This window comes from Dioszegia hungarica (assembly GCF_025882075.1).
Source record: "Dioszegia hungarica strain PDD-24b-2 chromosome Unknown MKK02contig_7, whole genome shotgun sequence".
Classification (NCBI taxonomy): domain Eukaryota; kingdom Fungi; phylum Basidiomycota; class Tremellomycetes; order Tremellales; family Bulleribasidiaceae; genus Dioszegia; species Dioszegia hungarica.
In genome coordinates, this window is record NW_026515769.1 from 762,271 (window position 1) to 777,180 (window position 14,910).

General features: G+C 57.0%; 8 protein-coding genes across 8 annotated transcripts; 3 read left to right on the forward strand and 5 right to left on the reverse strand.

Annotated features, from left to right (window-relative positions):
- Nucleotides 1-37: 37 nt before the first annotated feature.
- Nucleotides 38-1,000, forward strand: MKK02DRAFT_43408 (uncharacterized protein; the record flags this gene model as incomplete). The annotated part of the gene is made up of 1 exon (XM_053092406.1): nucleotides 38-1,000. One exon carries the CDS (start codon nucleotides 38-40, stop codon nucleotides 998-1,000), a length of 963 nt encoding a protein of 320 aa, XP_052947261.1.
- Nucleotides 1,001-1,440: 440 nt separating this feature from the next.
- MKK02DRAFT_23965 (uncharacterized protein) lies at nucleotides 1,441-3,914 on the reverse strand (the record flags this gene model as incomplete). Its single annotated transcript, XM_053086818.1, has 8 exons — nucleotides 1,441-1,824; nucleotides 1,927-2,423; nucleotides 2,472-2,664; nucleotides 2,710-3,254; nucleotides 3,312-3,432; nucleotides 3,480-3,578; nucleotides 3,632-3,804; nucleotides 3,860-3,914. 8 exons carry the CDS (start codon nucleotides 3,912-3,914, stop codon nucleotides 1,441-1,443), a joined length of 2,067 nt encoding a protein of 688 aa, XP_052947262.1.
- A 460-nt stretch (nucleotides 3,915-4,374) lies between these two features.
- Nucleotides 4,375-5,099, reverse strand: MKK02DRAFT_43410 (uncharacterized protein; the record flags this gene model as incomplete). Its single annotated transcript, XM_053092407.1, has 4 exons — nucleotides 4,375-4,586; nucleotides 4,655-4,762; nucleotides 4,816-4,871; nucleotides 4,924-5,099. 4 exons carry the CDS (start codon nucleotides 5,097-5,099, stop codon nucleotides 4,375-4,377), a joined length of 552 nt encoding a protein of 183 aa, XP_052947263.1.
- Nucleotides 5,100-6,227: 1,128 nt separating this feature from the next.
- On the forward strand, nucleotides 6,228-7,488 carry MKK02DRAFT_43411 (uncharacterized protein; the record flags this gene model as incomplete). The annotated part of the gene is made up of 4 exons (XM_053092408.1): nucleotides 6,228-6,822; nucleotides 6,883-6,932; nucleotides 6,979-7,331; nucleotides 7,389-7,488. 4 exons carry the CDS (start codon nucleotides 6,228-6,230, stop codon nucleotides 7,486-7,488), a joined length of 1,098 nt encoding a protein of 365 aa, XP_052947264.1.
- Nucleotides 7,489-7,598: 110 nt separating this feature from the next.
- Nucleotides 7,599-8,312, reverse strand: MKK02DRAFT_43412 (uncharacterized protein; the record flags this gene model as incomplete). Its single annotated transcript, XM_053092409.1, has 1 exon — nucleotides 7,599-8,312. One exon carries the CDS (start codon nucleotides 8,310-8,312, stop codon nucleotides 7,599-7,601), a length of 714 nt encoding a protein of 237 aa, XP_052947265.1.
- Nucleotides 8,313-8,544: 232 nt separating this feature from the next.
- MKK02DRAFT_32322 (uncharacterized protein) lies at nucleotides 8,545-10,211 on the reverse strand (the record flags this gene model as incomplete). The annotated part of the gene is made up of 4 exons (XM_053088484.1): nucleotides 8,545-9,086; nucleotides 9,370-9,428; nucleotides 9,506-10,113; nucleotides 10,164-10,211. 4 exons carry the CDS (start codon nucleotides 10,209-10,211, stop codon nucleotides 8,545-8,547), a joined length of 1,257 nt encoding a protein of 418 aa, XP_052947266.1.
- Nucleotides 10,212-12,328: 2,117 nt separating this feature from the next.
- On the reverse strand, nucleotides 12,329-13,504 carry MKK02DRAFT_23762 (glycosyl hydrolase catalytic core-domain-containing protein; the record flags this gene model as incomplete). The annotated part of the gene is made up of 4 exons (XM_053086780.1): nucleotides 12,329-12,586; nucleotides 12,632-12,792; nucleotides 12,844-12,922; nucleotides 12,974-13,504. The coding sequence occupies 4 exons, from the start codon at nucleotides 13,502-13,504 to the stop codon at nucleotides 12,329-12,331; spliced, it is 1,029 nt and encodes a 342-aa protein (XP_052947267.1).
- Nucleotides 13,505-13,871: 367 nt separating this feature from the next.
- MKK02DRAFT_43417 (uncharacterized protein) lies at nucleotides 13,872-14,788 on the forward strand (the record flags this gene model as incomplete). Its single annotated transcript, XM_053092410.1, has 4 exons — nucleotides 13,872-13,880; nucleotides 13,951-14,167; nucleotides 14,346-14,587; nucleotides 14,666-14,788. The coding sequence occupies 4 exons, from the start codon at nucleotides 13,872-13,874 to the stop codon at nucleotides 14,786-14,788; spliced, it is 591 nt and encodes a 196-aa protein (XP_052947268.1).
- Nucleotides 14,789-14,910: the final 122 nt, after the last annotated feature.

The window sequence follows — 14,910 nt, forward strand, 5'->3', positions numbered from 1 at the left end:
ATTCCTTTGATTACAGCTTCAAGGGGCTACAGCTGACATGTTCAGTAATATGATGAAGCAGCAATGGCAAGCCCAGTTCGTCGCTGCCGCGTATCAAGCGGCCGAGGAAGAATGGGAGCGCGCGTCCTCTATCGGCGGGATCGCAGGGAGCGAGTCTGGCCAGGCGTCCTCGGGATACCCTAGCTTCTCTCAGCAAGGCGGAATGGGGATGCCTCAGATGGGCATGCCGATGCCGCCCATGCCATATGGATACGGGTATGGCATGCCCCCGTACATGTCCCCTCAGGGGTACGGTATGCCGCCAGGGCAGGGGATGGGGTCGTTCCCCTCGTTCCAGCTCTTCCCGCAGGGTCAACTCGGACAGGGCGGTACCCAAGGTCCGGGACAGGGACAGGGGATGTACAGCTACGCCCCGGGTGCCCAGTCGGTCTATGGCGGCAACTTTGGTCCGGCCGTCACTCCCCAGCCGTACCCTTTCCAACAACAGCAACAGCAACATTCGCAAATGTACCAGCAGTACGCTCAGCAGTACCAGCCCCACCCCACGCCGAGCTATACCTCGTCCCCTCTCTCGCAGCCGCTGCAGCATCCCCAGGTACCCTCTTCCTCCGCCTCCGCGGCCGGACCGATCAGGCAACGACCTCGCGCGAGCTCGCGCGCTCTGACCTCTCTCGGACATATATCGGAGAGCTCCCCGGTCAAGGACAGAAGCGGGGAGTATGCACAGGCGCAGGTCCCCAGGGTGAAGGATAGGGCGTCGAGCTATAATATTGGCGCTGGGGCGGGTGGAGGTGGCGGAAGGGGCATGTCGAGCTCAGCATCGGTATCCGGTCTGAGCTCGGCGGGTGGCAATGGACCGCCGACGAGTTGGAGGAGAAGTGGGAGTGAGTGGGGCGGGGAGCGCGAGCGCGAGCAGACCGGAGGTGGAGGCGGTGTTGGCGGAGCGCAGAGAGTGCGGAGAAGTAGTAATGCTGCTGGTGGAGGGGGATTTGCGTCATAGTTTTGGGCTTGTAGAGGTGGACTGGAGGGAGAGGGAGCTGAATTGTCCACTCGGTAGAGTTTGTTGTTTCATCATAATCCACATTGCATATGCTAGAGACTGAGGATGGCCTGCTCTGGACAAAACATTGCGTTTTTTTATTCTTCTTACAATTCACATGAGATTAATGGCGCGATCGGTATTCATTGTCTGCTCAGACTGTCAGTCTCGTTGGGCAAGCAAGCACATGCCCGACAAGACTGCGAGATGCGCGACACAGTAATAGGGCTAAGACTGGCATCCCACAAGAGCCTCATGCAAGAAGCTTTGTACACCCCACTTTTCCCACATACAAAACAAAGACTTCTCAAGCCCCCACCCCTGCTGCCTGCGCTGCTTTGGAATACACTACCTCCTCTCGGGTATGCCCACCCAACACTATCCGCTTACTGCCACGCCGCCTACAGCTCAATCAACAGCGCCTCTTCCTTTTCCTGCTTCTCCACCCCTTGAGTCTGACTATGCTGTGGCTGCTCAAACTCCGACTGTGGCGCGTCCGGGAAGACCGCAGCCGGAGCAGGCGGGAACGAGGCGTCATAATAGACGTGCTGGGGTTGCTGCTGCTGCGGCTGCTGCGGCTGGGGAAGTTGGTGATACTGCTGCTTCTGAGGCGATACCTGCGGGAGTTGCCCGTTCGTGACCGAGGGGGAGGTATAGCTCGACCCGTTCGGTCCCGGTAGACCGTGGGTGGGGAGCGCCGATTTAGCGCTGCTAGGTGAGGCGATGGGGTGGGTCGACATGTCCACAGGGGGAGCGGAGGGACCGGCCGAGAAGGAGGGGACGAACTGCGCGGCGTTCGGGTCGAGGGATGTGTGGTCCGCCGAAGGGTGCGAGGGGTATGCTCCGCTAGCTTGCCGCTGGGGCTGGGCATGTGACGCCGAGGAGACCGACCGGATGGACGAGTGCCGCTCAAGAGGAGGCTGATGGGCGTACTGTTGCTGCTGTGGGGGCTGGTATTGTTGCTGAGGCTGGTACTGCTGAGGCGCAGCCTGACCTTGCCAGGCTTGAGCAGCGGGAGAGTATTGAGGTTGGTACCCGTACTGAGCCTGGCCCTGAGGCTGGGTAGGGTACATCCCGCCCTGAGGAGGCATAGCAGGATATAGCCCAGAAGCAGTAGCCGCTGGAGGCTGATACGCCTGCGAAGGGGGCGCATAACCGTAGCCGTTGGTCTGAGCGGGTGGGGCATAGCGCGGATCGTATCCCGCTTGCTGAGGTGGTTGAGGTTGATATGGGTTGTATTGACCATACGACTGTTGCTGTTGGGCGTATTGTCGTTGTTGCTGCTCCTGCAGCTTCTGGGCGGTGTATGCTTGTTGACCGTCCAGGATCTGACCGTACAGCCCGACAGCTTGTGAAAGCTTGTCTTGCATCTCGGCTAGCATCTCTGATGAACGTCAGATCCAGGACGTGCAAGGTACAGTACTGGACCTACGCTGCTTGGTCGTCTTTTCCTCTACATTTCGATGTAGCTTCCCACCTATCCCGTACGCTTGTTCATACAGCACATGGGCGTGCGGGAAGCGCCGCAGATCCCGCTCGCCATATGCCGCCATCTGATCAAGGGTGTTGGAGAAAGTGAGGATGGTCTCTGTCTCCCGGGGCGCAAGATCGAAAGTGGGCAGAGGCTATATGGTCAGCTTCACGTTCTCCACGGACCTGAGGGTACTCACCCTGTACTCTGGCTCATCATAGCCATTCGGCGCACTCGGCCGTGCCCGCTCCGCATCCCTCAGACTCGCCTCGATCGCCATCCGCAACTCCTCATCGTCATCTTCCACCGTCTGCCTCGATCTCGCCAATGGCGGCTCACTCCCCATCGCAAACGAAGGACCTGCCTCCTTGTTGTCCGCCAACGACAGCTCAATCGCCCTCTGCAAGTCCGCATCAAAGTCCTCCTTGCTCCGCATCGTCCTGCCCTTGGGAATTGCCGGTGCAGGACCGCTTGGCGCAGCAACCTTGTTTCCGCCACACTTGACAAAGCAGGATTCGCAGACCCGGACCGGTGTGGTGATGCCGAACAAGGGAAGCGGTAGGGTCTTGGACGAGCAAGCTTGGTCAAAGACGAGACCACAGTTCCGGCAGTGATGCTTGCGGTTCGTAAAGGTGAAGGCAGTCCGGCAGCGCATGCACACGTCCGAATCTTGCCATTGGGGCGCGGTGGTGGTCGTGAGCAGGTGAGAGGAGGTTTGGGCGGGCGGTGGCGGGAAGTCGACACCTGGTCATCAGCTCCATTCACCTCTCCTATGAAGCAGTGTAGGTGGTAGGGATGTACCAGAGTTCTTGAGCTCATTGTAGACATCCACAAAGAAGCTAAGCTCCCGCTTTGGCTGGAAAGCGATTGCCCATTGCTGGAAGTACTTCATGGCCATTTGCTTGGCTTCGGGACTCGTCGTCTAGGCAATCAGCTGAAATCCAGCTTTTCGGTAGGTGTAAGACTCACTGGCGCCTTGATGACTCTCGACATCTCATCAACGAACTCCTTACTTGCAATCTCGCCAAGGAAATGGTCGCCTCCATTCTTGATACAGGTATCGACCAGCTGCCTTGTCAGCCCTCCGTTCTAATAGCTCGAGGCACAGATTCTTAGCTCACCCCTATACCATACATCTGCACCCTGCCATTCGTACTTCCCACTCTCCGCTTCAAGCTCTGCATCGCCGGCTTCGGCTGGACTGCCTTTGACCGGATCATATCCGTCACTTCCAGCGAGTCGGCTATGTTCTCCGACTGCGGGTACGGCAGATTGAGCGGCGAGCATGCTTTCTCTGACACAGGATCAGCAGACATTCGCGCATGGTGAGCAGCTTGATTGGAGCTTACCAACGAGCTCTTCGTACAAAGGATTGGTGCTTGCGCCCCAACCGAGCCACGACATGTCGGCTGATCGTCCAAAGTTCTTGTCGTTCGAAAGCTGTAAGCTCTAGCGCTGATCCGTCCTGTTCACTACCAAGCTATCTGCTGATTGTTGTTCTTGTGATTTGGGTAGTGATACGGTGTGAAGAAGATCAGGTATGGAGCGGCGGCGGCGCGGCCTCGATACGCAAGAGATCGTCATCTCCATCTGCTCACGTAATCACTTCACTGTGGCAGGAGCTTGCAATTGCAATTGATCAATTGAACTGGGTGGACCCCTTGCCCTGCGGCCATCCTCTTTCCTCTGCCGCGGGATCCACGAGACCTTCGGTCTCCTTGCACTCCCTAATTATGATTGCATAGCCACAAATAAAGCGAAATTGTCCCGAGCTCAACTGCCTATAAATAATGTCCTGTCCCAGCTCGACCCAAGCCCCAGACCGGAAGCCGTGTCTCCCGACCTCGACAACATCTCTCCCCCCTCACTCGGCGAGGTACAAGGCGAAGTTCTGCTCATCACAAGTCTCGACGGCGGTCGTGTCCTTGATAACATTGGTGTAGCAGTTGGTACCGGTTCCCGTCCGAACGATAAAGCCGTAGATGCTGTTGCGGGCGTCTTGTCGGGCTGCGCACTGGTTGAGGAGATCCTCGATGGACGTGTAGGTGATAGCATAGCCGATAGGGGTGGGTCCCGCTGTTACGATCAGCATACCGCGGTGTAGACTGATCAGGCAGAGGGAGTGTGAAAGGTCAGATACGCACAGGTGGAGCTGTACACGCAGTCGGAGAACTGGTAGGCCCTGTTGGTCGACTGGATCCTCGCCTGAGGCGGACCAGCGCTTGGGCCGACAAGCCGCTTTTCGATCGTGGCTGCAAAGGTCAGCGACGGTATTCGAAGCAAGATTGGCAATGTGAGGACTCACCCGAAGCGCCTCGAGACTTCTGATACAGCTTGCGCGGGTTGGCAAGTTTGAGACCACTTGACATCAGCGGGATGCCATGAAAGAGGAAAGGAGGAAGTGCAGACGTACCGCTGGATGCGCTCCGCGTTGGTCAACTCGGGAACGAAGCGGACCATCGCCGGCCATGCGGGTAGGCCGGTTGTCCCCTCGGTGAGGACGGAGGTGGGAGTGCCACTGAGCTCGACCTGGCCGAAGACTGTGGTGATGAGGGTCGCCAGGGCAACGGTGATGAACGAGAGCTTCATGTTGAGGAGGACAGGAGGTGGGTAGGTGAGCTGGTTGGGGAGAGGAAGGCTTCAGTCAAGGGGGATGAGTAAGAGAGAATGCATTGATGAGGAGGCTACAGGTGTCCCCTCTTATGTATATAGCCTCAGAGGCAGAACTTGGAGACCAAACATCCGCCATGTCATGCAAGGAGGCGGCAGTGGCTTTGTGCCTGAGCCAGGTTGGTGCATATCAGTCCGTAAGAAGAGCGTTAGAGGTGGATATCATAAGAGGGTGTCAGGGGTTAGACCTTAACAACCCTAGGAATTGGTGACTTACTAGAGCTAAACGCGCAAAACCCCCGAGAGCTTGTTCCAGTCGCATGCTACAGAATTCGAGGGTGCGCCACTGCAGAGAACACCTTGACTTTCAACTGATGCACAGGCACAGAGTGACACAGCCGACATGGTTCGCACAATGTTTCACATGGTAAGTTTTGCCGAACCGGCAGCGATGTACAGGGTAAGTGTGGGTAAAGTTTCAGGGTGGGGTGGCGTCTTGGCGCAGCAGACTTTACCTCGTTATTCATTTTGCCCTTTTCCGAGCTTGTGTAAGCGTGAGAGGCGCTCCGAGTCTTCGTGAGCCTTCGAGCCGAGAGGAGCCGAACCTCCGCATGATTTGAGCCGAGCAGGCGTACCGCAAGCGTATAGTGTGGAGTGTCGTAAAGCTTTGAAGCTTTTACAGACTCGAGGCTTGATGGCGCGTCGCTTCCGCTTATAAGGGTTTGCTGTCTCGTGGAGGGTATTAACGACGCCTGGTAGCCCGCCTGTGGGGCAGTTTTATCGATGTATCAATGGATAGCGGTGCGTGCAGGGCATCGGAGAAGTTAGGAGCTTACCTGAGTTGAATTCGGGAATACCGGATTTCGCACGGAAAACAGCGAGAAAAGTTTCTGCACCTCATTCCTCACGCCACGTGGCTGCTATCGCTCGTTGCGTCATCGCTGTGACGTCTTTGGGCGTGCACAGCTTGCTTGGCAAGGTGGCTGCTCCCTTTGCCTCGTACATTGCATATACTCGTACTGCCCCTCAGCCATATTCACACGTATCAGCGCGTAGCACATCTTACTCTCTAGAAGGACTGATCACTGCTGCGGGCCGCACATCAAGATGGGCATCGCGTCGAAAATGGCGGCCCTAGCCGGACCCTCCCAGCCGCCACCCGCTTCTTCCTCATCCAATCCCTTCTCCGACACCGGCCCTACCTCGACATCCTCCTCCACCACAGCTCAAGCCCCGCACCATCAGACCACGGCGGATCCTTTCCAGTCGGACATCCCGGACGAAGCGCCACCTGCTTACACCCCCGCGGCAGCATCAGGTGATGCGCACCTCGCGGCCGGCCCAAACCGGATGGACTTCTCGGGACCTCCACCGATGTCCCAGTCTCCTGCGCCGAATCGTCTGGAGAACCAGATTACAGGCGTAGGAGTGGGATACGGCCCTCGGAGGGATCATGCGGGCGGAGGGGGATTCGGTTCGCCGAGCGGTCCTCCACCAGCACCGACCATGCCGCCCAAGCACCCAACTCAGAACTATGCCCAATCGCCATCTGGAGGTCATAGTCGGCCGCCTCTGCCGATGGCAGGAGGAGCTGGACCAAGCTCGCAGGATGTGACGCCGACAGAGGTGGCGACGCCGGGACGGCCTCTATTGCGGAATGGGCAGTTACTGGTCTATCCCAAGGGGTTCATGTGTCACAAGTGTGAGTCGGCGTACTGACAGATAGTCATATTACTGCGTACCGAATGGGCTGACATTCTAGGTGACAATACAGGCTACAAGAATTTCGATCCCAGCAATCCGCACGATACGGTGAGCTGGGTGCTTCGGACCCGATCGTAATTCAGCTTATCAGCAGGACTGGCGAAAGTACGGCAAGCGTTACACCGGCGCTCTCGCGACGTCATATACCCAGTCTTTCGATCCAAGGGCGAACCCCTCGACTCAGTCCGCCCAGAACTTCCAGCGGCCCCTCCCTCATCTCGGCGGACCAGGGCAACAAGCGCTCTGGCATCCCCAGGGACACGGCGTATGGGATCATCCTGGCAATCACCGACCTCCACCTCCTCCGATGCAGCAGCATGGGTCATTCGGACCCGGTCCGATGATGCATGGGCCTCCGCCACCGCCGCCGGTGATCATGAATGGGGGCGGGTGGGTTCCTGCGAACGCGATGGTGGTACATCCTGGAGATCCGAGATTGGGTGGGATGTGAGTGGATCCGCTGCAGACGGAACTCAAGAGGAGGGGAAGGAGCTGACGGATCAGGATATGTCGGAGATGCGGCGGAGATGGTCGAGAGCAAGACTGGCTGGGCTTCGATTCAGGAAAGTGTTGGCAGTGCAGGGGAGTGGGGCGGGTATTCTGATATCCATAGGGGCTTAGACGAATTACAGCTGTTCCTCGGAGTACCAGACTAGTACGAGGCATACGAAGTGTATCTATCCGCTAGCTACAGGTCGACCGTAGAAGGTAATGCTACAAATCCTCAACTGATCCGTCCCCACTCTCCGAGCCTACATGCTGGTCTTCATACTCTTCCACCAGTCCCTCAAAGTAAGATTGGAACCTTGAAGACTCCGAGTCTAGCCGCTTGATCGCCTCCAGCGCTACAAAGAGATCGTCTCCCCTATCCCGCATCATCGCCATAACCTGAGCCATCGGAGTTTCCACCATCTCGTCGAATATCTCCATCAACTCCTCGAGCACGTCCTCGTTGCACTCCTCCAATACCTCCGTCAACTCCACCAGCGCCAAGATTGCGTCCTCCCGAGCATTTTCATTCTTGGATGCGCCGCAGCGTTTGACGATGCCTTGGGCCGCTCTGCTCACAACTCCCGAGACCGACTCTACCGCCTCCCACTTTTCGTCCCGCGACAATCGGCTATCCAGGCGATCGATTGTACGGGTTGCAGACTCAAGGAGGTCGCTGTAGTCGACCGGACGCGGTGGGGGCGGTGGGGGTGGGGGTTGCGAATCAATGAAGTCGGCAATGATGGGTACATTCCCAGGGTAGGATTGCGACAGGGTCAGGAGCAAGGCGTGCGCCGAGCGGAGGTCAAGCTTGGCGATGTCTGCCGCGGAGATTGCAGCTCGAGGCGAGGGGAGTAGTCTTTGGGGAGGGAGAGGATCTTGAACCTTGTCGACGGGGGATGCGGCGCGGGCACGCTTGGAGGCAGGGGGAGAGGACATGACGTTCAGATTGGAGTGCGGTGGGCGTGGCTTGAATGATGAGGGCTGATGAAGAGCGGAGAGTTATGCGTTGCAGAGATGGACGAGCTAGAGAAGTCCGGTAGCGGCGCGCTGATAGCGCTGATATAATACCTTGCCTACCGTGCACCGTGCGCACTACCTTCCTCTCAACTTTATGCCTGCCTATGAGATATGATATCTACCTAGTCACTGACGGCCTAAGAGTACGAAGCTACAAGATTTGCACTGATCCCTCTTCCTCGCCCGAGCTCGCTTCCCGATCTTTGTACTCCCCAAACAGGTCATCTAACAGATATTCAAACACCGTGTCCATCACCAACCCTTCGAGCGCCTCCAGCGCAGAGGTGAGATCATCTCCCCTGTCCCACATTATCTCCAACAGCCGCCTCGCCGGCTCCGCGATTGCGTCCCGGAACGACTCCTCTACGAAGCGTTCCAACATCTGCTCATCGCAGACGAGCATAGCCTCTCCCAGCTCCACCAGCGCCAGGACCGCGCCCTCCCCTGCCTGCGAGTGCTTTGACTTGGCGCAACGCTTGATAATCTCATCGGCCGTCCCGGACACGACACCTGCGACGTCGTCCGCCACCATGTAAGCCTCGCGCGGGTAGCCAGGGGAGAATCCATTTTCCGAAATCATTTCGTGCAAGCAGGACTTGATGAGATCGAGGCGGCGCAGGTGGAGGGGGAGGAGGTTGTTGTGCAACGAAGTCCACAATGGTGGGTATGATGTTTGGGTGGTCGCCCGCCAACCTCATTAGGAGTGTGTGCGCGGCGGCGGGGGGAGCTCGAGGATGTCTCCCGCGGGGATGATGGGGGGAGGGACTGGGCCGGCGCGGTTTGAGGGGGAGTTTGGAAGTGGTTCGGCAGGAGAGGCGGTACGAGCACGCTTGGCTGGAGGAGGGGCGGACATAGCGTTTGGGAAAGAGTGTATGAGCGAGACCTGCCCGATGCACAATGTCGCGATGCAATGAGGAAGATGGGCTGTTGAGCGAGACGTGAGCGCGTTTTTTCGAGCTTCAAGCTTCAAGCTCACTATCAAGTCCCTCATTCCCTACAGGATCTTTCGACGCAGCTAATCGGATCGTGGGCTGTCTACCTTATATTTGCTTCTCGCTGTGGAATCTAGACCCCCTCCCGCACCCCATAACTAGAAGCCATCGTCGACATACCCTCCCTCGTCATCATCCTCGCTGTCCCCTTCCTCTTCTTCCTCGTCCGACGTACTCGTAAAAGTGCCATCCAACTCATCCAGCACCTCTGCAAACACCCCGCCCGCCTTCTGGTTGGATTCCCTGATACTTGTCATCGCATTGCGCAAGGTCTCCTCCCTCTTCTCCATCCTCCCTACGATCTTGTTCACGCCCCCAATGACCAAGTACTTCTTCACCGCCGGTCCCAGCCTGCCCTGCAATGTCCCTGGATCCTGATCAGCCTCGTGCAAGCTCTTGGCTATCTCGCAGAGGGTGGAGATGCCCTGCTCGCGTGCCGCCCGCTGACTAGCATCCATAGAGCATCCCAGTACCGTCCGGGCTGCATCTTCGAGCTCTCGCTCAATATCTTGCAAACCGCGGACCGCTTCATGCTCCCCGAGGTTTTTGCCAGCGTAGAGGGCGACGATGGATAGGACATTGGGCTCCAGATGACGGTAGTCGACAGGGGGTGTGATAGGACGTGGAGGAGGAGGCTGCCGAGCGATATGACGAGCGATGGCGCGTGCGTTTATGGAGTGGATTTTGGAGAGTTCGAGGATGAGGGAGTGTGAGGAAGCGAGGGAGAGCTTGGTAATGTCGGACGGTTTTGGGTAGGCGGGCCAGGCTGAGGTGCGACACTGCTGTCGCTGGTTTTGGCGCGTTTTGATGGGGGCAACGATGTCATGGTAGAGGGTGACATCGTCGAAGCTTTCGAGCCAGTCGGCATTGAAGTGATGCGATTTTGAGGAATGTTGTTAGCTGGCGCCCCCTAACTCGTTGAGCCTGATATATGATTGTCTAGCTACGAGTACCTCATATACATATACTACCCGCCTTAATCAGAGCTATAAGAGGATGTCTGGTCTTGGAAATCATCTTCCCCGTCTTCCGTATCTGCCTCCTCCTCCCCGCGCATGCGCAACAGATCATCGACTTCCCCCTTCAACGCCGACTGCCCAGCGTTCAACTGCTCAACCTTCGCAATAGCGCCAGACATATCCTCCCCTCTCTCCTTCATCATCACCAACACCTTTCCAATGTTGTCCAGCATGTACATCCCAAACGGACCACAACTAGCTAGCAGGGAGTGCCTCCTAAAGCTAGCTTCCGTCGGAACCGAAGATAAGCGCGAGGAATGTGGGGCTCGAGTGGGAGCGGAGCGCTTTGAGCGCTCGTTGACGCGTTGGCTCTGAATCTGAACCTTCGTTAGACTCATCGCTTTACCCCTTCTATCGGCCCATTTCCTCCTCACTCGACTTCAAATTGACATGCTAGGCATACCAAAAGTCGCGCGGATCGATTCATCTTACGTCCACAAGGACATCTGGGCCAAAATACAGTTCTTCCGCGTCCCCCTTTCCACTCCCTTTCCCCATTCCCCGGGCGGCTGGCCCGGCAACCCCCACCTTTGAGCTCCGTGGTAAGCGGCGTTACTCCAGCTAAGCTCACACACGCCCGCATACAAGGTGGAATCAAGGTTATGCACAGGGCATGGGTGAAACACATTCCGTCGAACCCCCCTTTCCCCGCGTGAGGGTGGTCCTGATCAAACATCCGAGACCGGAGGCCGAGATCATGGCTTCCCACACCTCCTATTCATCGCCTTCTTCGGCTTAGTCACTGCCCTACCTGCAGACACACAATTGCCCGAGATAACGCTCACTAATGCCGAACGTATCCGTCGCCACATGCCCCTAAACAAGCCTGCTGCACTCTTCTCTCCCGACAGAGTTCGTACCGGTGAGTCCGATTAGTGGCGTGGTAAAAGGGATGAAGGTCATGCTGACTATCTAGCCCGTGACGCCACCGTTTCTCCCCTCCTCAGCTTCCAGTCCTATCTCCAAGCGCGAAAGGTTTCGGATGACTCTGTGGTCGGATATGTTGGACGTCCCCCTTCCGGCTATCAGATCGTCCCTGTAAGTCTCCTCTTTTTCCTCCCTCCACCTCTCCATGTCGTCCGACTCGAGCGAAGGACATGTCGCTGACATCTAGGCTGGCTCTACAACGGCTCTGCTCTTCTCCTACTCTGGCTTCGCCGCCGTCGACTCCAGCATACGCTTCACGCTCAACGGAGCGACTCTCTTACTCGGTCTCTCAGCGAGTACTACTACCACGTGAGTCGCTTCCGGCCGGCTGGCGCTGCGCTCCCGCGTCGGTCCTCTTATAATAGGCGCTGACACGTCAGATCAATCATGACCGGCTCCCATACGACCAGCACATCAACGGGGGTAAAGGCTTGGAATTGGGACGATCCCTATGGTCAAGTGACCACCGCTCAGATCAAAAACGGTATCCGGACCCCCAACCGAATCTACAAACGGGACAGCTCCAGCAGCCCATCTTGCATCTCGACAGGCACTGCAGCTCCTACGGGGTACTATGAGATCTACTTCTACTGGGTGACAACGATGGCTTGAACGGCATAGAAGTGAGTCCATCCACCGAAATGCTGGGTTCAGCTGACAGAATAGATTCCGATCAAGATCTGGGTTGGTGATGGACATGTCTTTGGGCTTTAGCTGTGTTGATTATCCGAGGGACACTGTGGTCGGCCTCTAGAACGGTACTATAATAATGATTAGGTGGACAATGCATTAGTGCATGCGGTAAACAGGACAGATGAGTGCAGGCGGTAGTATCTCCAGTTGGGGGATAGCTGAAGAGTTCGCCTCGGCCTAAACCTCCTCGGACCTGTCAAAGCCGTCACCGTTGCGGGAACTTAGAGTCCGGGAGACGCACTGAGTAGTCTCGCCCTTGACCTGACCAAACGTGACTAGTGACTCCCCACTGCATTCTTATCCCTCAACTCCAGCCCTCCATCATGGCGACATAAAGACTTATAAACGTCCCAAAGATCCAGCCGCCCAAGCTTCCATTGCCGGTCTGTACCCTTGCCCACACCCCGCTCTCCCATCTTGGCCTAGTACCACCGTCTGATCCCTGCGCGCCGATTGCAGTGCCGTTCGATCCGGCGTACTGCACCCCAAGAGAGCTCAGAGCACCCGTTCGACTGGGTTTGCCGCGCGGGTCGAACAGCGTAGCATCCTCCACTACCCCTTGCTGAGCTGTCAGTTCTCGTCAAACATCCGCGAGATATCAGCTCACCATCTCGTACATGGCGCCGAACCAGAAGAACCGCTCGACATAGTCAACGACGTCCATCCATAAGTTAGTAATGTCCATGAAGCGCTGGATCTGGGGGTAGGAGGGTTGTTCGCCGATGAGGGTGCCGGCTGACGAGAAGGTGAAGTTGGTAGGGGCGTACTCTATGCCAGAGTCAGCAGTGACTTGGGATGAATATAATATGCGAGACATACCGGTAACCCATATTGGACGTCTGTAGGCGGACCAGTAATCTTTGACGAAGTTCATAAACTTCCCTGGATCGACATCATACTGCCTGATCAGCCTGGCTCTTCTCTGTCATTCGTTCGTGTGCAGACTCACCCAATGCACTGTCATAAAGTCTGGATCACACCCTCCCTGACAGGCCGCCCACCACGCGTCCAACCACTGCCGCCCATCCTCCCCGTTCGTGACGGCTGGACTGCCGAGCCTATACCCCTTCTTTTTGAGTGGCTGCAGTACCCTTCTCCAGACTTCCGCCGCATCCCCCGGCGAGCAGTTCGCCTGAGCCGCAAGGTTCGGCTCGTTGAAACCCAGTATGGCCTTATCGGTGATCAGATTTTGCCCGTCCCAGTTCCGGGAGAGAGCCGAGAGGAAAGGGTCGACATAGTCGGGCGTACAGCCCCATAGCATCGGTATGAAGGGGAAGGGATTCGGATTCGTGGGTGTCGGCGGCAGAGGTGCCGGACCCCAGTTGTAGTAGGACGATATGCGGGACGAGGGGGCGGTGAAGCCGGATAAGGGAACCCAATTTGCGTTGGGCCATGCGAGACCCCGCTTCGAGCTTCTGTCGAAGGCGCAGGCATTCGGCAGTACAGCGAGATAAGCAATGAAGGCTAGTTGCTTGAGCATCAGAGTCACGGCTTGTCAGCTTTTATAGGAATGGTAGATCGTCCGCAGAGGTAGAGAAAAGGAAGCGTCGACTGGGTCTTCACGATCAGCCTCGTCCTGATCGGTCTCGATCGACGCTTTCCGGCCGAGCGCCTGGGCGCTGCCTGGGACACACAAGTACATATGCCACGGATGAGGATGATGCGTGGTTTGAAGATCAAAAGGCGCCTCCGATAGAGTTTGGCTTCAATGCGACAGCCGAATTATTACGTAATTGACTGGTTTCATCTTTGCTGCACAGAATTCGTTGACCTGAAACGTACGCGTCGAGGCCTCTTTCGCGAACGCATCAATACCTCTATACATCGACTAGACGCGTCCAACAGCCATGAATCTCGTGAGCTGGAAGGTCTGCATAAGCGGCTGGATCAGACGCGTCACGCGGGCGACAAGCTGACGACGAGCAGTCAAAGCAATCCTCCCTCGGTCAAGGCCTGCCCTCGAACCTTCAATCGTCAAGCGGTCATGGCGGTGGTCACGCCCCTCGCGAGGCCAGTGGTGGGGCGTATACGATGTTTGACCCGCAGCAGGTCAAGCAGTTCAAAGAGGCATTTGCTATGATTGATCAGGATGGGGATGGGAGGGTCACGGAGGAGGACTTGCGGACGATGTTGAGCAGTCTTGGTGAGTGCGGTCCGTGCTGGGCGTCACGCCCGAGAGGCGGGAGGGAGGAGGGGTCCTGATGATGGGTTCGGTGGAACAGCAAGGGCGCTGTCTTTCGCAAATGGCGCGTCGCGGCGCCATCAAGCGATTTTACCTGTTTTGACATCTCCATTCTCTTTGCCAAAATCTGACACGACAGGCCAAACACCCACCCCTTCCCTTCTATCCAATCTCCTCACCGACCCTTCCGGCCACCGCGCTCAATCAGTTAACTTTACACAATTCCTCTCTATGATGGGCAGGCATTTACTGGCGCTGGACGCAGAGCATGATCTGCTCGAGGCGTTCGCATGCTTCGACGAGGGAGATAAGGGATGGGTCAAGGTGGACGAGGTGCGGAAGCTACTGGCGGAGATGGGAGATAGGATGGATGAGCGAGAGGTGAGTCTCGTCAAGTCTCACCATGCGTCTGGCCTGGGCGCCCGAGGGCGCGGAAGCATGCAGTAGCTGACAGCGCAGATCGACCGACTCTTCGCGGGGCCATTCACAGATCGCCAAGGCCGCTTCAATTACGTCGAGTGGGCCAAAGTGCTACGGGTGAACGATGGCGAAGAGGAGCGGGACGATAAGCTCAAGATGTAGGGACAATGGGTAGCAGTCGAGATCCAGTAGGGCCGCTCAGGCTATGGACAGTTGTAATGGCATGTAAATGCCTGATGTACTCTATTCTACAATTCTACCGTATACTACACAAACCGACCACA